General features: G+C 33.4%; 2 protein-coding genes across 4 annotated transcripts; one reads left to right on the plus strand and one right to left on the minus strand.

The window, feature by feature from the left end:
- The first annotated feature begins 4,263 nt into the window (after nucleotides 1-4,263).
- On the plus strand, nucleotides 4,264-8,443 carry LOC114256816 (transcription termination factor MTEF1, chloroplastic). 3 transcript variants are annotated; one of them, XM_028196496.2, is made up of 2 exons: nucleotides 4,264-5,349; nucleotides 6,194-6,695. In XM_028196496.2, coding segments are annotated over exons 1-2 (1,029 nt in total). In that variant the 5' UTR covers nucleotides 4,264-4,321; the 3' UTR covers nucleotides 6,195-6,695. The 3 variants fall into 3 exon arrangements, with proteins under 3 accessions (XP_028052297.2, XP_082750516.1, XP_028052298.2); XM_082894390.1 differs by lacking the exon at nucleotides 6,194-6,695 and adding an exon at nucleotides 7,745-8,443 and having other exon boundaries at nucleotides 4,321-5,349; XM_028196497.2 differs by having other exon boundaries at nucleotides 4,321-5,349; nucleotides 6,493-6,695.
- Nucleotides 8,444-15,131: 6,688 nt separating this feature from the next.
- Nucleotides 15,132-22,177, minus strand: LOC114256815 (uncharacterized). The gene is made up of 4 exons (XM_082894383.1): nucleotides 22,038-22,177; nucleotides 19,302-19,439; nucleotides 16,441-16,868; nucleotides 15,132-15,945 (listed from the first exon to the last, which is right to left on the minus strand). Exons 3-4 carry the CDS (start codon nucleotides 16,831-16,833, stop codon nucleotides 15,316-15,318), a joined length of 1,023 nt encoding a protein of 340 aa, XP_082750509.1. The 5' UTR covers nucleotides 16,834-16,868; nucleotides 19,302-19,439; nucleotides 22,038-22,177; the 3' UTR covers nucleotides 15,132-15,315.
- Between the last annotated feature and the right edge of the window lie 651 nt (nucleotides 22,178-22,828).

Here is a 22,828-nt window from a genome sequence, read left to right on the forward strand (position 1 = left end):
ATGACCACGGCTCCACATCTTCTACAGAGATCTACAAAAAAACCATACAAAAAGTTCAAAATCTTTCTCTTTTGAGGGGAATCAACCTCAATCTTCTCAAAATTATGATGATTCCCAAACTTAGATCTTGGACAACGATCCAATGAAGAGAGAGTTTTGTGAGCCTCCCAATTAGCCTCTAGAATAGCAAACTTGTGGGGTTTGGAAAGCCCCAAGTAATTGTAAATCCGATCGATCTCACTGTCGATTCGGAAACTAGGAAGACTGGTCAAACAAAAAAGACATCGATGAAGACTAATTTCAAACTAGATTCAAGCTAAAGAAGACTTCAATCGAGCCTTGCCAACATAGATCCAAAAGAACACAAATTAGAATCGACGAGGAGGAGGGCGTTGGAGATGCCGCTACGACCTTCGCTGCCGCCTCCAGAGAAAACGAGGTAGTTCTCAATGGAGATTGGTAGTGGTGAAACCCTAACGACAAATCTCGATCGAGACAAAGCTCTGAAGTCATATGGTTAAACCTTTCGAGTTCAGGAACAAAGTGCGTATTGGAGGAAATCTAGAACAACGTTGTAGTTCTGGATAACTACTTCGCTGCCAACCTTGATCCTGGTATGTAGACACCCCATTTTGACCGGCCCTAAGACTTGGGCACTTTCTTTTGATTACCCGATGATGACAATTAGAATGTATTTCTCACAGAATCCTCAATAAGAGAGATAGAAGTTGAACTTTAATCCCAACCTTCACCATTATGGCCAAATTGTTTTAAAATGCTAAATATTTCATTAGTTTAGTATTTTTGTAATTTTGCATAATTTTATGTGTTTGTTTATATTTTTGGTGTTTTTTGTTTATATAAATTGATTATATATTTTATATATATAAAAGAAAATAATAAAAAAAAAGTTATATTATTATATTATATGTTTAGTATTTTAGTATAAATTATATATTTTATATATTATATTATAAAAATCTTTTGATGTCGGTCAACTCTCGGCTGTCGACATCCAAATCAAACAACGTAATGCATATAACTATATATTATATAATAATAATCCTATTATTATATTATTATATTATTATATTATATATTGTTTTGTTGCTTATATAAAGCAATGGAGGCTCAACAGATAAGGGGGCGAATCTGAAGAGAATTGAAAAGAGTTAGAGAGAAAAGATTGTCTACATTTTCAATCTTGAGCCAATACTTCCCATAAACTCCATAAATTCCATAATTTCGAATTGAGGATTTGAGAACACACTTCCTATACTTGAGGGTGATTAAGAGGGAGTTTGTGAACTAAGGAGTTCATCATTTCCTTAGAAGGTGAATCATTTCTTACTTATTTTGCTATTTTGCTTTGATTTATTGTTATATTGTATATTATTGTAATCTAATTGAAAATAGTGAATTAAAGTCCCATATATATTGTTTTTAACATAAGAAAGAGACCTTTCGTGCTAAATGGTTTAATCTCTTTAGAGGTTCATTACTAGGCATTACATCTCTCTCATGCCAAGAACAACTCCTTGTTTGACTACATAACTCTCATTTTTGGACTAAAATGACTAAAGAATGACAAGGTAATTAAAAGAGCTAATAAATGGGTTAAAAGAGATAAAACAAGATAATAAAATAAAGTTGGGTTTAATCAAACGTTAATTGAACCCATTGAGTCTTAAATCATTACATACTCTTAGTGATAATAATGGTTTAAGAGTCAATGTTTACCACTTCCCTTGAGGTAACTCCATGATAGGGAGGAGATCTTGTTGGTCTTTTCTTTTCATTCATTAAGCCTTTATCCCATCGAGCCATGGATCATCACACAATAACCTTGTGACAATTGATGACTTGTGGACCGATTCTGCTCCTCTCTTGATTTGTTTCATGATAGGGTGAAGCAGAGATGATAAATATTCCCTGGAAACACTCTCTTTGTGCTCTGTTTCTTTTCTGTGGTAGTAGGGCAGTACCAAAAATTAGTGGCCGGCCGGCTACCCTTCTATTTGGCTGGCCACTCCACTTTTTACAGGCAGTGCCATTCTCTTGGCAGAACAGAAAAGAGGCTGGGGTAAAAATATATTATTTTTTTGACTGTGAAACAGAACAGAAATTGACACTAAATAGAGAGTTTTAGAGAGGATATTCTTATTCGTATGCGTGCGGCTCCTCGCTTCCTGTGCCTTTGATTTAATGCTTTCATAATAATATGTCGTAATTATTACTTAGATCAATTTGAATTTATAATAATTAGTTAATTTAGCTTGTTAATTCATTTGGATTTGTAATAAGTAGTTAATTTGGACACTCGGATATTCGAACCCTCTTGCGCGAGGACAAATATATAATAATTTGTGTATGTCTTCCAACCCCTATTCTTTCTCCCTTTTATTTATCTGTTTATGATAGATAGTATATAGCATCATGTTTTCCTTAGCATTTTCCATGAATTGCATCCATTCGTTTTGCATGCATAAAAGTTCGGCTCATCATATTACTCGAATGTCAATTTCAAACTCCTTACTTGAATATATGCGCTATCACATGCCTTGGATTGACTCACATGCCATGTTAGTAGCCGAGCCTATTAATTGCACGTTGTACGTATTGCATTAGTCATATTGCATTATTTAGGATCATGCATTTTTTTTCTTTAACTATTTTCTTTCTTTTGACTCGCCTTCGGACATTTGAGGTAAGCATTTTTGCTTTAGCATAATGCATGAGTGTGATTACTGCCATATCAAACATATTACAATGAGGCTAAATGCTTAGTTAATATACCTGTTTGAATGCTTGTGGATGAAAGCAATTTCCTGAAGTTGGGATATTTTGATTAATGTATATATATGATCACTTTTTCAAGTGGTACATATTCAAAATACTTTTTCAAAACAAACATGAAATCAAAACGTTCAAACTTTCGTGAAAATTAGTCTATACTTGTGTGCGCACCACATAGTAATGCTAGCCTAATAATCGGAACAAGAGCATATAATGTAAATAAGATTCACATCATGATTAGTAAAGGCCGATCTTTGATCGGGCGAGTAGGGGTGCTCAATTCATGACCTTCTCATCTCGTACCCAAGTTCCCGAGCTGAGACAATCTTGGTGATGACGGACGCGTAGCCTTTGGCATGAGTCATGGGTTTCCTAAATTTCCCAAAAAGTATTTAGGTGGCGACTCTGTATCTGGTAAAGCAGTCCATTTTTGGCAATTTGATTCAAAATTGATTTTTCAAAAAGATTTGTCAAATTGGGACTCTTTGGTGTTTATCTATTTCACATTGCACTTGTTGAATCAAATTCAGAACTGCGGGAGTCCAATACTGTAGGGCTTATTCGTCTTCCGAAAGGAGCGCGAAAAATCGAGCTACACGGCACCACCACGACGACGATTTCAAACGTCAACAATTTCAACCTTGGTTATAGTTTCTCAAACGAACTTGGATCTGAGATGCCAAGTGTCAATCTCTCTCAAATTTTAGACACCATTAGCGAACTTAGGCCTCGTTTGGGAACAAGCTATTTTAGTAACTTTTTGACTTTTTACGAAAAGATGTGCAGAAAAGTAGAGACATGATGTGACAACTTTTAGTAACTTTTTGGCTAAAATAGCCACTCTCTAAACGAGGCCTTAGATCCATGTTCTTAGTTGCAAAAGAGAGAGAAAGTGGGAAGAGAGAGGTTGAGGACATAGACGAACCGGTAGAGGTTGCCGACGAAGAGAGTGGCGGTGTAGAAGAGAGTAAGGAAGAGAAAGAGACATATAGAGAAGGAAAGAGAATATGAAGAGAACGATCGTGTTGGTACGAAGAGAGATAAAAGAGAGAGTTTTGATTTAGTTTCACTGTATAGCATACATATATCAACAATGATTCATCCCACTAAAAACACTACCACTAATAGTACTAATGCATTAAAAAAGTAAAAAAAAAAAAAAATACAACTCCAAGACCAAAACATCACATCATTAATGACGGGACCCACTGCCACCTAATTAGTGGGAGCACTAATTAGTGCTCCCAAGCATTTTTCTTGTTCTTATACCCATATTTCTTACAGCAATGCTAGGTATCATGAAAAGTCTTTCATGAAAATGGTCATGAAAGATTTGTGACCTTTGGATTGCACTTACAATAAAACACCACACACAAATCAAGATAATCTAAAAGTCACAAATTTTTCATGATCCTTTTCATGACAAAATTTTTATGATCTCTAACATTTCTCTATTTCTTATACCCCTTATTAAAAATTTGCCAATTGGATATTGCCAAGCAGGGAGTGATAACGGAATGAAGCAATGCCCATATTCTCTGTTTTATCTCTGCCTCGAATAAAAACAAACAAAAAAAAAAAATCAATTGAACAAGAAATGATAATTCCACTGCAACTCCTTTCTTCTCAAACTCAAACCCTAACCCTAACCCTAGCCCTTCTCCCCTCTCTCAACCCTTCCCCTAAGCCCCATCCCAAATCCCTCCTCAAATGCCTCACTCCTCTCCAAACTCCCTCCGCACTCACCACCCCCACCGATCCGCCGCAACCAAACTCCGACTCCGGCCTCCGCTTCCGCGAGAAGCTCCTCTACCTCCAAGCCCTCAAAGTCAATCCCTCCAAAGCCCTCCACAAGAACCCTAATTTCCGATCAGCCCCACTCAACTCCCTCAAATCAGTCGAGAAATGCCTCTTCTCCATGGGCATCGACCGCTCTGTCTTGGGCCGCATCTTCGACATGTACCCCCAGCTCCTCACCTGCGATCCCTATTCCGATCTCTACCCTGTTTTCGACTTCCTCTTGAACCACGTCAATATCCCTTTCCCCGATATTCGAAAATCGATCATTCGCTGCCCGAGACTCTTAATTTGCAGTGTAGATCACCAATTGAGACCCGCATTACGTTTCCTAGAAAATTTGGGGTTTGTGGGGAAACACGCATTAACTTGCCAGACCACACTGTTGTTGGTTTCGAGCGTCGAAAACACGCTTATGCCCAAGCTGAATTACTTGCAAGATTTGGGTTTTTCGTATGAGGAGGTGTCAAGGATGGTGTTGAGGTCGCCGGGGTTGTTGACGTTTAGTATTTCCAATAATTTTGGGCCGAAAGTGGAGTATTTCTTGAAGGAGATGAATGGGGATTTGGCAGAGCTAAAGCGGTTTCCGCAGTATTTTTCATTTAGTTTGGAGGGGAAGATAAAACCTCGGCACCAGCTCTTGGTGGAGAATGGGTTGTCTCTTTCGCTGTCGCAGATGTTGAAGGTCAGCGATGGGGACTTCAATGCGCGGTTGATTGAGATGCAATTGCGATTAGTTGATGAGAGACAGTCATAGTAAGTTTCCTTGCAAGTTGCAACTTATATTATGTATACTTTGCTTCGATAGTGAAAGTTCACGACTTATATGTGTTTGATGGTCAAATGTACATTTTTTGTGCAATATAGCATCTTTATTTATTCATAAGAGACAATTGTTTGATTCCCTTAATTGTTCTCTAGACATGAAGTGGAAGTTAGAAGCTGTTGTAAGAAACATAGTTAGCAAAATTAAATTGGTCGTAATTTACATTTTGCACTTGGTTAGAACTATCATAAATATCCAAATATGAGTTGGTGTTCCTGGCAAGCTTGAAATGAAATTAGTAAATTCTTTACCATTCAAGTAAAATTTAAATTCCTAGTGCCGATGGAAACCAGAACACTAATGATCAAGCATTACTGCCAAATTTGGGGGTGATAATGTAAGATAATGGGACAGGAAAAAAGCCTTTGTTTATCAGTTATTCAGTATTATAGTAAACCCTCTGTTTTGAGACTTTCAGAAGGTTTGAACCTGATTCTGCAATTTATTCAACGCTAATATTCATTTTGGTAGAGGAAACTGGCATAGTGGATTGTCCTCAAGTTATGGACTTAAAATCATTTGCTTCTTTGATGCTTGAAATCTGGGCTTCAGTTATTAGGGAGTTGAATAATTGTGAGGGCATGTATTGGCAGTGATTGATGGGAGATATCATTTATGTAATCAAACGTTTAGAAGCTTAAAGCCCAATTCTATGGCTCTAGTTCAAATAATATTTGCACTCTGTTTTTTATGACAGAATAGCTAGAGTTTCTATATGCATGTTTCCTCTTGCCAAAGAATAATTAATCTAAAAGTATCCACTATTTGTCACAGAAACTCCTATAGTCTGATCCAACTAGAATGGCCAATTTTCTACTGCTGTCACGGAGAAGCTGGTTTTTATAATCTTTCCACATACCTGAACCTTCATCAGTAATCAATCGTCACCATATTGGCCTCTTGTACTTGATAGATGTATGCATAATGTGGCCACTATATGTAAGGGTCCTGTCATGGTTTTTGGTTGGAAAACAGAACACAATGTTGTTTATTCAAGCCTGTAGCTTTTTCTGAATTTCAAGTAATGGTCCATCCTGCTCTCACTGCACTCATCCTTTTTGGGCGATCCTCAGAGGCATAGGCTAGCTAGCAAAGACTTAAACAGGGAGGAAGGCTTTGTTTGGTTCACTGATATACCTACTTGTATGAGCCCTCAACTTGTTGGGGATTGTTGAGGATGCAAGAAGGGTGTTTTATCCCAGATTTGTGTACTAAACTATGTTATTCGAGTTCTACTTACACAATAATGTTGTCTCCTTGCACTCAGTTTTCTAAATTTCCGCTCTTCCAAAATTAAAAAACCTATCATTTTATCTCATTACGCCCTCCATAATCTCATATATATATATATATATATATATCTATACTAGAGGTTGTGCACACTCGCATGGATGTGCTTAAAGTTTTCATTGTAGGTTGAAATTGGCTGTTATAGATTGAATAGGTAGTTACAGAAAACTTGTGCTTCAATTCTTAGTTATAGAAGGGTAATTTGGAAATAAAATAATGTAACACAAATGTGTCAATGCCAACTTAGCCCTTTACATATATAATAGAATTAATATATATCCATTGCTAACCTTTCATTTTTCTTTAGTTGTAAAAATGGTTTATTTAGCATTTAATTAGTTTTGTAATTGTTTGAAATCTATGTGAAAGTGGTTTGATATATAATCCATCAAAATTTTAACTCCAAGAGGTTGGCCTGGTGGTAAGGCCTTGGGTCTTAGGGTGTGCTCCCTCCAAGGTTCAAGAATTGGAAGCTCTTTGGTGCTAACAATTTCTTGGGGCCATTGCATTGGGGGAAGACCCTTGAATTAACCGCAATGCATTTGCGGGAAACTCTTTGTTGAAGGCCTGTGCATCACTGGGAATTAGTCGGACTTTGATCCGGACAATCTTGTGCCAATAATAATAATAATAATAAAAAAAGAGAAGGTATAATCCATCAAAATTTTGTTTGAAACCTTGTTCAAACTTCCAGTGTGAAATAAACTTAAAATTTTCTAACTTATGTGGCCGATCAAATTTGAAATATTTGTATTTTTTCAGCTGAACAAAACTAATTTGTTCAACTTTTAGGCATTCAGCCAGAAAAGTCCAAACAAATTAAGTTTGTTTATTTGTAAAATTCCAAACCAAATTCGAATCAAGAAAGGAAACCCTTTTCAGGTGGCTGATGGTGGGTCTAAATCTGACGACTTAAATCTTAAATTTTTGGGGCTTAAATTTAGTGGAATAAAGGGACAATGAAACCCGAATTTAGTTAGGGAAGCAAAATTTGTAGACGGTTAAGTTTTTTTTGTTTGTTTGTTTTGAATTCAGGTCTCCTACTGCCGATGATCTAGCACCCCCGAATAGCACGACCAAGACTTTCCCAATCCACCACCTAGTGTGACCTAGTTCATACCCAAAAACCAACACTGCGTACTAGAGAGAAAAAGAGAGAGAGATTCAGGGTAGAAGTAGAAAGACGATGGAAGAGGTAGGAGGTGACGACGATGAAGGGTAGGTGTTGAATTTGGGGAGTTGGAGAGGAGGATCGGCAACGAGGGAGGGGCTAAAAGGGGGGAGGTGATGAAAGAGAGGAGCCGATGGGGGGCGGGATCGTGATGGTCGGAGAAGTGAGAGGTGACGACGATGAAGGGTAGGTGTCAAATCTGGGGAGTGTGGAGGAGCATTGGGGAGGGGGTCATCGTGATGGTCAGAGGTAGTGACCGTAAGGGGGTGGCAGTGTGGAGGAGGTCACCGGTGGAAGCAGGGCTAGATGTTTGTGGTCGAAGATGGCGGTCGTGGCTGCTGGAGGTGATGATTGGGGGGTGGGGTAGAGTTAGGGTTTGTTAGGTTTGGAATGCAAGGATGAGGGTTTTGATTGGTATTATGCTGATTGTGGAAAGATAAAATCATAAATTTAATTTTTTGTACATTGTGTAACGAGAAATGGAGTGTAATGAGAAATTTTGTAGTGTAAGTAGAATTACTGAAAGCACCCTATGCTATTAATGTTATGTATTTGAAGTTCCAGTTTTAGCCCCCCAAAAGCATCAAGTTGCCCTCACCCTACATTGGAGTCCAATGTAGAAAACATTAGGCATTTACATCCTTGGTCTGGCTGTAGGATATAGATCATAATGGGCCCAAACATCTAGAGGTGGTACTGTGATGCTCCACTTGACTTTTGCATCCATCTGTTTGAAACTGATTTTGCCTTTTGCTCCTTTTATGGAACAATATATACCCCACATAATGTAAGACATTGTTGACTCACTTCTCTATTACCTGAGGTAGTGTTTAATGGAATTGTAATACATTCTATAAGTGTATCAGATCCAAGTTGCAATCGCATACTGTTTATGCCCAAGGCTTGTAGATTCTCATCTCAGTGTCAATACAGTTGATTTAAGCTCAGCCAGTAGGATACTAAAAAAGAAATGCAAAAACTTGTGAGCTTTATTATAATTATTTAAATTCAATTAGGGTTCAATTATAATAATAAAAGGTTTAAATTTTCCAGGTCATTATAAATTTGTAGTTATGTTTCTAAATTATTCAAATCCATATATATTTGTTCATTCTTTCTAAGGACATGTAGAAGAAAATTCTGGTTTTGGAATGTTTTTACAGAACTAGGATTAAGCAATTGTCAAAGTCATTAAAAAAAAAAAAAAATTTGCTCTGTTTGTTTTCAGTTTTTAGAATTCACTTTTTAGAAAATTGTATTTTTTCGTTTTCCATATATATATATATATATATTTTTTGTTTTCACTGAATATTTTTAATAGTTTAATCATTTTTTTTAAAAAAATTTTAGACATACCTAACATAAATACATTTAAAAAGTATAATATTTGTGAAAAAAATCTTAAAAAAATTCACTAAATACTAAAAATATAAAAATTCAGTACAATTTTATTATTTGTGTATTTATTAATTTTTTAAAATGTTTTTTTCAGAAATAATTTACTATTTCGATACATTTAAGTAAGGTACATCTAAAAAAGTAAAAAAAATTGCTTAAAATTTAAAAAATATTCACTAAAAATAAAAAAAATACGAAAAATAAAAGACTTAATTTTTAAAAAATTAAATTCAAAAAATTAAAATCAAATACACTGATTACTATTATTTTCCCAAATCACTTTTGGGTAAAGAAAAATGTTAGTGGTCAATGGTGCTTATTATCATTTTACGTTGGATCAAGTAATGGTTTCGTTTGGAAAGTGGGTTGGCTTTTTGACTTTTTAACTTTTTTAGTTGAGATTAAAAAGTCTTGTTTGGGAAGAGTTTTTTAGCTTTTTTGACTTTTTGTGAGAAAAAGAATGTAATGATTATGGGATGGATGTGATATTTTGTCTTATTGGACTAAAAAGTCTATTTTGTCTTTTTGTGGCTAAAATAGCCCCAAACTCAACCCAACCCTTCTTCCCAAACGAAGTCAAAACTTTCTAAATTGTATACGATGTCATTTTATGATATACGTTTTGCAACTCATTTGAAAAAATAAACAATACAGAAATTTCACATTTCAAATTACTTCAATTATGCTAGTATTTGATAAAACTGAAAATTAAAAATTAAAAATTAAGTATTGAAAATTAAATGTTAATTTTTTTTATTTAAAAAATAGTATAAATTTAAATTAAGAAATGTACAAGACATTAGGTACGGTGAATATTTTTTGTTGGTGAGAAGTCTATCCCTTGTGAAATAATTTGGTGAGAAGTTTTTTTGTTTGCTTTGAAGGACATTTTATTTTCAATTTTATCCCTTAACTTATCTGTTGACTTTTTTTAATATGTTTTCTTTTTTTATTTTATTATCTGTTCAAATTATTTTTTATATGTTCAATTTTTTTTGACTATTTGTTCAAATTTATATCTGTCTGTTGATTTTTTTTCCTTATTTGTTCAATTTCCCCCCTATCTATTCAAATTATGTGGGTTTTTCTTTGTTCTTATCTGTTGAAATATGCGTTAATTCTTGTTCTATTTTTATTTGTACAAATTTATCTGTTCAATTTTTTATCTATAATTTGTTCAAATTCAACACAAATCTATTCAAATTCACACACATATCTTATTTGTTTGTTCTATATGTTCACCACCACCAACAACAACAACAATCATCAGCAACAAAAAAATAAAAATAAATAAATAAATAAATAAAGAAAAAAAAAAAACAAAAACTCAGATCACGCCACATACACACAAAAAGTGAATATGTTCATCATCAATAACATCATCAACATCATCCATAGATCCAGATTTACGGCGGCACAACAATGAGGATTTTGGAAGAGTGAATTTGTTCATATAATTCATATCAGCATGTGTGTGTGTGGATATGTATGTACGCACCGTCAACATCGTAAGGAGGTCTAAAATGGACGGTGGAGTTGGAGTCGCAAAGATAGTGGCGCTAGATCTTTCCTAGATCTCTAGCTTCACTCTAAAACCCACTTCACAGTGGCTATTTGATTTGATGCGAGGCACCGTGGCGGCGAGGCGACATCCGAGCTGAAGAAGAGAAAGAATCGAGAAGTGAAGAAGGATCGAGAATTGAACGGACAACGAGGATGAGCCGAATCTGCGAAGGTTGACTTGTGTGGGGGAGGCAGATTAGGTAAACAAACCAGCCGGTGGAGAAGAGAAATGAGCCCAGAACACCAACGATGGCGGTAGAAGAAGAGGATTTGCAGCTGATCTAAGATTTGTAGCCATGGCGACACTGGAGACAAGGAGGAAAGACAACTATAAGACCGCTGGGGAGAGAGAGAGAGAGAGACAGAGATAGAGACAGAGAGGGTGTTTGGGAAATGAGAATTAATAGAGAACCGTAGATATATATATATATATATATATATATACATATATTATGGGTATTTTGGTCATTTTACTAGAGTTTGTTGGACAAAGAAAATCAACGCTTAGACCTTTGGACAAAGAAAATTTAATTTTAGACTATTGGCCTGAGCGCCCTTTAAAAAATTGTTTGGTATGTACTGAAATATAAATGTTGATTCAATTAAGCTGTTTGATTTATGCAAGCTGTCGAAGTCTAAAAATAATTAAAATTTTGACTTTTTACATTAAAATATTCAATTAAATATTTTTATCACACTAATATAATTGGTAAAAAAATATTTTAATCACAATTATAAACATTATATTTCAAAATTTAGCGGTGTTCTAGACTTACCTTTGCATGCCTCAATAGATGAAACTGGATTCCCAATAGATGAAACTGGATTTCATAAGATTGTATTTGACTCATAAATTTTGGGGGGATTTAGAAAATGAAAGGGAAATAGTGTGTAAAATGTAGATGAAATATAATTATATTTTATTCACATTTCATCTACGGTAGCGTTTGGCTTACTTTTTAAAACTCAACTCTGTTTTTAAATCATTATTTGGATGAAACATTAACCAAACATATTTTTAAAATACAACTCAAAATTACTTTCAATACTCCTCTCTTCTCTTTTTTTATTTATTTATAATTATTATTGTTCAATCAATTACTTTTTCTCTCTCATCTCTCTTCTCTTCTCTCACATTCTATCAATAAAAAAAAAAAAAAATTACAAATAATCCAAAAGCTATTTTTAAAACTCATAATCGAATAGATTTTCTATTTTCAAATTATGATTCAAAATTTTAATACTCAAAACACAACTTCACATTTAAATTATAATTTTAAAATTAAACTAAACAGACTCAAATTTATGAACCAAACACACAAGAGAAAAGCCAAGACACGGTGAGATAGTTTTGATGAGAAAAGCAAAGATTGGTAACGATTCTCTGTGTTATTTCGGAACGAAATAGGAAGTGAAATAAGTTTTCTAAACCTAAAACAATGAGCGCATTAAGTGTTAGGTAATAAGTAGATTGTCTTTGACTGAAAATTTTAGGCATTTTTTAAGTGAGACTATCTTCTAAGTGATATAATATATGTATAATCAGGCTAGATAAATTAAGAAATCAGCTGAATTAGGTAATGAGACAACCTTATTGGATCAACATTTACTAGAGCTTTATCCCATTTTAAATGGGATCTTTTTGTTGTCTTTAAGAGCATGAATTATTCTATGGGATCAAAAATTTCTTTTTTTCAAAATTATTATGATTGAAAACAAGAATAGTTATCAAAATTTTGTTAAAATGAATTTAATCTTCCAAAATCTATACTAATCATTTTGAATTACAGAACTAATCATCGAAATACAATTACAAAAGAGAATATGATGCTAATACAATATTGCGAACTCAAGTTAATTGTGTCCAACATCTAATTTTTAAAGCAATTTGGAAAAAAAATAAAAATAAATAAAAATAACAAAACCAAAAAAAAAGATATCTTAAAAAGATATTGAATACTTCGAAGTGTTTACTTAAATTTGTACAGTTACTCACCAAAATTATTATTTTTTTCTTAACTTCTTTTTGAATTAAAAATATATTTTTAAATTAATTTTATAGGTTTTTATTCTTTGACAAAATTTTTTTTTTTTCATTTTTACTTAAATGTACTTTTATACTTTCACTATATAATTATGTCAGATTTATATAAAGAAAGTTTCAAATGGAATTTGTGCATAGCATAGGAAGAAAACTAGCAGTGTGTTTGGTTTCAAATTTCTAAATTCAGTTTTTTAAAAATAGAGTTTTTTGTTTTTAGTATTTTATTGTTTTTTGTGAATATTTTTAAAATTTTAATCATTTTTTTAAAACTTTTTTAGATACACCTTACTTAGATGTATCTAAAAAGTAAAATATTTGTGAAAAAATATTTAAAAAAATTAATAAATACACAAAAATATGAAAAATATACTAAATTTTCATTTTTTTTTTTGTATTTTTGGTATTTGGTGAATTTTTTAAAGATTTTTTTTTCATGAAAATTATACTTTTTAAGTGTATTTATGTTAGGTGTGTCTAAAAATTAAAAAAATTGCTTAAAATATTTAAAAAATTCAGTAAAAACAAAAAAATACGAAAAATAAGAGATTAGAATTTTCTAAAAAATGTCTTCAAAAAATTGAAAACAAACATGTTATTTGAAATTGGTCCATGATACCAACAATCCGAACACATATTGATTGCAACAGTAATATCATATTATGTGGTGTCATTGGCCAATATAAATTTATAGGATCATTATTTCCCACTAACCTTGCCATATAAAATTTACTACGGTGCGAGTTGTGATATCACTATCATAAATATTTACTTCAACAATTGAGATTGTACCCAAAAACAAAGCGGAAGCCTTCTAGCGTAGGTGTGGGGATGCAATTTTGAGTAGGACCGCATGGGTCTAGGATCTTGGATATGTGGCATGACCTCAGGTCGAGGTGCCATATGATGTGATAATATTGGCCGAGATTGTGGTATTGAGTATGACTCTTAGGTTGTAAAATGTCAATAGGGATATAACTCCTAAGTTGAGTAAGAATGAGACTTTTGAGTAGATTAAACCCAACCTAATTAGAAAGAGTTCTAGATAAGAATTATATGCTAAGCAAATGGAGTCCTAGATGAAAAATGAATCCTAAGATTAGGCAGATCACTCCTATATAAAGAGCACAACCCTATGGGTTGAGATATGTATGTTCTAGTAATTGATTATAATTTTTAGTATTTGTACTATCGATACGTATGTTCTAGTAATTGATTATAATTTTTAGCATTTGTACTATCGAGTATTCTCTAGAGAGAAAGTCACTGACTTAGTCTTAGGCCGGACGGGATATTGACAGTTCTATCTTGCGAATTCTCAGCAGATTCATCTCTCAAATACCAATTACAACGTTTCCAAATATTCCGGAGGAGGTAATCTTCTCAAATTTGGTTGTGTGGTCAGATTTTAGCACACACAATTTGGATGTTTGTGGGAGACGAAGAAAAGATGGATGGCAAAGTGATCAGCAAGAACAAGAGAAAAAAGTCAACGATGATGCAAAAAAAAAAAACTGTCACGATGGGGAACTAGTTCCCAAGAGTGAGGAACAAAAGTAATGGTGATGTTGATGTCAAAGAACATGCAAAGAAGGTTGCAGAGAATAAAACACTTGATAGGTAAGCAGATTCAAGATGAGAAGAGCTCACCCGAGGTGAGTAGAGCTGAGATGAGTAGAGTCCACCCGAGGTTAGAAGATCTTGACAGCAAGTGATGTTTGTAAGTAAACTGTAAAAGTCAAAACCGAGGTAACGAATACCATGTTTCAGTGCATTCGAAGGAACGTAAGGATGCTCAATATTCAGACAAGTTGAATTGACACGAATGGAGTTAGGTTCTTGAGTTGAGATAATATACCCTATTAGGGCATTGACTGGAGTAATGTTCACAGTGGGAGCATGGTATCATGACATGCTCACGTTGAGGGGCATGATAATTCAAAAGATGAAGGAAAACAACTTCTGTTAGGGGCAAATCATGAAGACAACTGTGTTTTTGAAGTGGTTGAGTTCAGTCAAACTGAAGAATTTACATTTCTCTAGAGTTCTCAAGTGTAATGAGAACTCAGGGACAATTGTAGAGATGTATTTTTTTAGTAAGACCATGTGGGTCCAAGATTTTGGGTACGTGGTATGACTTCAGGTCAATTGGCCAAGGTTGTGGCATTGGTTAGATTTCAGCACACATAAGAGGCTATTGCTGTAATGTAACAAAACGCTTGTACAAGAATGCTCCAATAACAAACTAAAGCAGTAATCACATTCACTAATCACTCAATTGGAGTGCTTACAATTATTGCCCACAAGCACACATTTAATATTACAGAGGGAGAACAAGGGGAAATGAGAGTTTTATTCATCTTGCGTATTTCGCTATGGCATCGATGAGCAATGTTGCATTTTAATTTTGATACAGCGTACATCTAAGGAAGCTCAAAATCTTATGCCTTTTCGACTATTTCTTCCATCCGAAAGGTTGAACATGCTTGGGCCATATGTGGTTTTCATCATATTTAGGAGGAGGGGAAATTGCAAGAAAGCAAACAGAGTCACTAGTCCAAAGGACATTATGACCACTGGAGTAAGAATCAGAGGTTGGCTTTCTAGGAAAAACATGAGATATAGGGCAGAACCGAAAGCTATAATAGTGGATGTTATAGAGACAAACAGGGAAATCAGGCCAATTATTAATCTATTGGGCAGGGAATATAGAAAATCAATTGCTGCATAGCGTGTAGTGAAGATGGATAAAAAGATTAAGAATGTGGAGATGGCCGAGTATAGAGCGACTGCATTTGATATGGCAAATATTGTGAAGTCGGTTCCCTCATATAAGGTTGGGCGGCCATCACCTCTGTTTCCCCCTGGCACTTGAATGGCTGCCGAAAATGCTATTGTGCCAATGATTGTTGTTGAAACAGTGCATGCACTTGCTAGGCTTACAATCCATTGCTGTTCAGATTGGATCATACGGCGATGGTCCTCTTCAAATACCATCATAGGTGTCTTTCCTTCATGGTTCATTGCTGTTGTTGCCTGCACCGGCACAAGCTTTTCTACTTCCTATGCCATCAAGTTAGTTTGGAATGAGAAAGCAAGTTCATGGTGCAACCAATAAATAATTATCATGCATGCACAGAAAAATATCATTAAAAGTGCACAAAAAATGTTCAGATTTATTCGGAGCACTAGTATTTATACTTTCCTATGCATATAACATTACTGGGTACTGAAAGCTAAAATAGTTGACGAAATTCTATAAAAGCAAATGACACATAATGAAACAAAATAATTACATGCTTCTACGATTCATTTGTATCCCTATAAAAACTAGACAAATTTTGTTCCATATCCTTTATTTCACTGAAAATTAATAATTTATTATTTGTTATGTCTTGAGCTTCCCTATAGTTTTTTTTCCCTCATTTTGTCATTTTGTTTTGTCAAATAGTAGGCGATAAATAACAACTCTTGTTTGTAGGGAATTCAAGGAAAAAAAAATCAAAATGTAATATAAACTCGAGAACGTTTTGCCTAGACACAAAACGAATGTATTACCTTGTACCATTGCACTTCATGCTGCATTTGTAAAACTGCACCAGAAACAACTTCAAGTTGTGGCTGATATGGCATTCGTCCAACCAAGTGCAAGATATTGTTGCCTTCATTGTCGACTTTCAACAATAACTTTTTACCCACTCCCATTTGTTGAATAATGAAGTTGAAAACATGTTCATGACGGTACATGACTGCAAGATGGAGAGCAGAATGCTCCTCTTCGTCTACACAAGAAATTGCTTCCGGAACTACCACTAAGATCTCTTCTACTATTTCGTGAATCCCATTTTTTGCCCCTAATAGAAAGGCCTTTTTAAGGATTGATGAATGTTCTGGACTATTCTGAAGTTTCTGGCAAAACATTCTCACAAACAATTTTGTGCAATCATGCATTGATTTGATCTCTTGAATGTGCTTGACATGTGGCACTACAATTAGAACGAAGTAAGTTTATAATCAAGCTTGTGTGCAGTTAGTTGTAAGTAGCTATTTTGAACCATTTTTTGAGTATCAGTTACTTGTAATTTATGATGAACTGTGAAAGAAAGCAATCCAAACCAGTTAAGAACTAATAACTGACTTTTACTGATATATATATATATATATATATATATATATACATATAAGCAATCCAAACCAATTAAGAATTAGAGGACAGTGCCAAACCTATTGAGAATTAGAGGACTGATCTAGGGTGATAGTGGGGTTCATACTAATTGTACATGATACAACTGTCAGCAAGGGTACATGTAAATTCAATTGAATAATGATTGTTTTCGATTTTAAATTGTTATGCCATCTGTTTTTATAATTTTTGTTCTTTGTTCTTGGTTTTTGGTTTTGTTATCATTCTTAAAAATGAGTTTTATGTCACTTTGGTTTTTCAAGTTATATTTTTTGTCAAGTTTGTCTTGAAACTTTCATATTTGAGTTAAATTGGTCCAGTTTCAAATGTGCCATCTAAATTGCATATATAGTTCCTAAAATATCTATTTTGTGTCACTTTAATCTTCAAAATTTTAATTTTATCAATTTCTTCCCTAAACAGTTAAGTGTGATCATCGGCTTGTTGGTCACCCATTCCATTCTATTCCAGTGTGCTTTTTCAAGGGTTTGCGACTGATATATAGCTCATAAGGCTAGGTGGGATTGACCTTTTAGTTTCGTTTATTAAATGGGTTAGACCTAGGAATGCTATTTGCATTAATATATGAGGTTGTCTTACACACGGTTGTCCCATAAAGATGGTAGTTTACGGACAATCAATTACTGATTGCCACATTAGCTTTCAATAAATATCTCAAGAAGAGAAAATTTGATGGAAAAACATACACTTGCTTACACTGGATCATCTCCTTACCATTCTCTTTGCCTTATCCATCACCATCTACCTGCATCCCCTCTCTCCGCCTTAGCTCTACCCCAACCACCATCACTGCCGGAGATCCAACACCACCACGCCAAACCCTTCATCAACACCAAATCTAAACCCACACCACTACCCCAAACCCGTAATTATTGCCACCAACAGACTACATTGTTGGATCCTAAACACAAACCCAAACATATACTCACTGATCATTCATCACTGTATCAATTATTGATCTATATTCTTCCTCAAATTGATAAATCATTCATCACTGGTTATCCCAAGCCTAAACCCAAACCCACCATTGCTAGTATCAAACTCACCATTGTTGAATTTGCTAGAGAGAGCGAGAGACAGGATAAATGAGAAGGTATAGAGGTGAGGTGAGGTAAACGAAAAATTATTGGTTAGGACATCTCCAATGGTTCATTACTTTTTTCATCAAATTTGAGTAAAAACTCTCTTTGATATAGTCTGCCATCGGTCGACTAGCCAATGTAAAATTTTCACAACTTGAGGGGTTATCTGGGGGGTTGATTGGGAGGTCGACCTTCTAGTATAAAATTTTCACAAAATTTGGCCTTGAGGTGGTCATCCGAAGGACATCCGGTGGTGAAAATACGATAATGAACAGTGATATGATGAAAGGCACAAAGCATTCTCAGTTTAGTGAAACATTTGTTATATTTCTAGTTAATTAACGTGGACAGTGAACTGTGGGATCATTTAAAATCACATTTTACACTTTAGGCACCAAATTGACAAACCTAAAGAACTAAAGTATAGGAGATGGTTTTAATTCCTAAAATATGTGTGTTGTTTTTTTTTTTTTTTTTTTTTAATCTCTTAAGTTTTAAATTATCATTTTGATATTTAAATTTGTCAATTAAGTCAATTTGGTCGTAAGTCTAACGTCCGTCTGTATTAATAATAAAAATATGGGTAAAAGATAATTTTAGTCTATAAAGTATGTGTTTATTGTTGTTTCAATCCCTCAAATTTTAAATTTTGTTATTTTGGTCATCAAAGTTATCAATTTGAGTAAATTTGATATCTCAAATTGACAACGTTGAGCATAAATGACAAAATTTAAAATTTCGTGTACTAAAATGACTAGAAACTCACTTTAGGAACTAAAATAGTCTTTTATCCAAGGATAAAATATTTTTCTCGTTATTAATGTAAATGGATGTTAGAGTTATTAATGTAAATGGATGTTAGAGATATAATTAAATTGACTAAAATTGACAATTTTGATAACCAAAATGACAAAATTAAAACTTAAAGGATTAAAATGACAAAGAACGCATACTTTAACAACTAAAATTCTCATTTATCCAAAATAAAAACTAAAGATGTGTAGGTTGAGAAGCATTTGTTAGTTGTTTAACTTTTATATTTCACTGTGAATCAAGTTAGTGAGTAGAGCTTTATATATACTTGCAAGCCTGATAAGTAAAAGCAGACAAGAAGATAAACAATTCTGACAAACCAGAGAAGAAGTAGTCTTTTGAACTTTGAATCCCGGAGCAGGTTGTTGGTGCTTGTGAACTTTGAAGTTGGTTCTCCGTGTCCACAGTAGCATTCGGTAAACTTCCGAAGTCAAAAGGATCCTTTAGAACCGGAACAACTGAAAAATATATGATTCCACGTGTGAACACCTCTTTCCATGTAGAAATGTAGGATAAATTACACTGTTGGTTCTCTAGTTTGAGTGAAATATCACTTTGCTCTTCGTAGTTTTAATTTGAACATTGTACTTTTAATTTTGTTGTAATATAGTTCTTCCGTCATTTACTGTTACAATTTTGAATGGAAAAAGAGCACATGCAAAATTAGAGAGACTAAACTAAAATTGAAAAGAAAATATAAGGGTCACTGGCGTAATGAATAAATTATGCCACTAGTCCCTATAACTTCTTTTGAATTTTACTTTGACCTCTCTAGTTTGGCATGTGGCCTTTTTCGTTCAAAATGCCAACAGCGCCATGGGCGACATTACAATAAAACTGAATATATGATATTCAAATTAAAACTATAAAGATTAAAGTGACATTTCTGTTAAATTACATGGACTAATAATATAATTTATTCTAAAATTTATATGCTTTATCAAAATAAACAGATATGCCATTTCACTAAATTAAGAGTAATATAAATGCGGGTAATTTAGCATGGGATTATACCACAATCTAAAGGCTATTTGTACTATTTTTTTTCCTTTGATTTTTCCCCTTTTTTTTTTTTTGGGTTACCAAATAAAAAAAATTCTCCAGTGGACGGTTTGTTGACAAAGCTCTTTCCCTCGAGAAGAACGGACACTTCTATGGACTTGAGGCATTTCATGTTGGATACCTACATTTTGTGGATAGTCCTAAAATCGTGCCATACACTTTTTTTAATTAAAATTTTAAATTCATAATATTCGACAATTTTTAACACCCTGTGGACACTTTGAACTCATATTACCCTCAGAACACAACTTATTCGATGAATGTCTTCATAGTAATAATATTTTGTATTCTTTGAAATGTAAGAGAAATTTAGCCAAAATCAAAGGACAGTTAAATTTATTTTGTTTCATAAACTCTATAAGGAGGACACACATAATTGAGTAAGTACAAAATAAAATATTCTTTTTTTTTTTTTTTTTGTAGACAATATTATAAGAATAAAATGTTATAGTGAGATAGAGTAATATGTTACTACTTACATTAATTTCGACAATAATATTTTTTTTAAGAATTTCATAGTCAATATTGATCTTATTTGATAGATGATGAGAGGATTTTAAAAATACTAATTTTATTAAAAATCAATATCTAGATCAAAAGTTATATTATTTTAAAGTTTAATATTTTTATAATAGTAGTATGTGTTGGACTTTTCAAATAAATTTATTTATACTTGTTATTAATGCATTAAAATTTTATTATGAGAGAGTTTTGATCAAATCTCTCGAAATATAACTTATACACTCTAAATATGCTTTGAAATATTTATAAGATGAATATATTATGTATATTTTAATATTCTTTAATTATTTTAGTTTCTTTAAATCTACTGCTGACCTTATCCATCATGCTACTGTTAAAATTTGGCATGATAAATACAAAAACATGCTCTCAATTGTGCCAAATTTGGAATGATAGGAGTTTGTCAAATTTTAACACGATGAATGATTATTAACATTATAAAATTTATCATATTGCCCCCAAAAATACCACGTCATATAACCAAAGGGTGTTTTTCCAACAGTAACTAGGAACCTTACAAAGACATTTGGCGTCATGTGGTCCAACTGTCCAAATATTCACCATGACGTGGCCGCCAATACTCCAAAATGATCATGTTATGGATATTAGCATCCAGCGATAGGCCCCACGAGCCTAGCCACATCAGCAATTGTATGATGCATAGATGCCACATCAGTTGAAGGTTAGTGTGGATCACACTTGCAGCCTTCAGCCTACCAGATCATATCATATGTTTGGACAAGGCTAAACAGCAGATCACATGTTTGGACCAACATTGTACTTACCGCATTTTTTATACCATATTATTACATTGGGTAAATTACGGCAGCAGTCCTTATATATTGGGCAAATTATGACAATAGTCCTTATAGTTTAACTATTTATAATTTTAATCTCTGTAATTTTAATTAGTTCAATTTAAATCTTAAATTTATAGTTTTGTCTTAATTTGGTTCAATTGATAATAATTATTACTATTTTTTTTAATGAAAAATATGCATATAAATGACATGTGTCTTATTTTTAAAAGTAAAATTATAAATTTACTTAACTCAGTGAGTTAACTAATTCAGTGATTATTTTTTGTCAAACACACAAATGATATTATCAATTGAACCAAATTAATACAAAATCTAAAATAAAGGATAAAAATTGAGCAAATTGAAAGTGTAGAGACTAAAATGACACAAGATGTAAAACGTAGGGACCATGGGTATAATTTGCTCTTACATTTATCGTCTCTTTTTTCAACACATTATTAATATAGTCATCACTCATGTCTATCTCGAATGAGGTGCTACCAGATGAAATGATAAAATATAATATGGTTCAAAATTTAGTAAGTGTAGAACTACACGAGTTAAACGGATTTTGTTTTTGTTTTTCTATGTGAAGATAAATAAACTAATAAATGTGTAAAAGACTGCATAAAAATTAGTATTGAGAGAAGGGGAAATAGCCAAGAGACTTACAATGATAGATAAAACGCTTCCAGATGTTTTAATTTTGTTCCGCTAGGAAAAGCACATGGCATTTGGGCTAATATTTCCAAATGAGGGACACCCTGCCACTTGGACAATGCTAATCTACAGTTGCTTTCAAGTAAATAAATGAAAAATGCCTCAGACCCCCAGTGGGGGTCACTGCGGGTCATGAATGGTGACTTCCCATTGGTTAAAAAAAAAAACTGTTTTTTTTTTTTTTTTTTTTTTTTTTTTATGATTTGGACGAATGAGGGGCTGCCACCTCACTGGGGGTCGACCCCCAGTGGGGGTCTGTAGCATATTTGGTAAATAAATAGCCAAATCTGAAACATTAATGGCATAAATCAACAAAATGAAGATTGTGTAAACACTGAACTTGAAATGTCTATTATTAGGTTTGGAAGACATTTTTTTTTTTATAATCTTTTTGAATAATTGGCCATGTAATGAGAACAAGCAATGCCCACGTCACCAATTTATGTTGATTAAAGTTTTATACTTCAATATTCAGTTTTGCAAATGAATTTAGGCTAGCTTAGTTGGCCCCACACTTCCCCATGAAAGGTCAGGGGTCAATCCTTACAAATTATAAAGATTGATAATTTTTCTCTTATATTATGAGGCTTAGGTATGTTGCTAACTTCTTTTCGAGTATGATTTATGAAGCTCTTTCTTAGGTTAAATGGGTTTTTCTATATTGTAAATACTTCTACTAATTGAAAAATAATTAAAAAATAAATAAAAGACTCATTTTTTAGTTTGATTGGGCTTCTCTATTC

Source organism: Camellia sinensis, chromosome 11 (genome assembly GCF_055761805.1).
Source record: "Camellia sinensis isolate YWXY chromosome 11, ASM5576180v1, whole genome shotgun sequence".
In the NCBI taxonomy this organism is placed as follows: domain Eukaryota; kingdom Viridiplantae; phylum Streptophyta; class Magnoliopsida; order Ericales; family Theaceae; genus Camellia; species Camellia sinensis.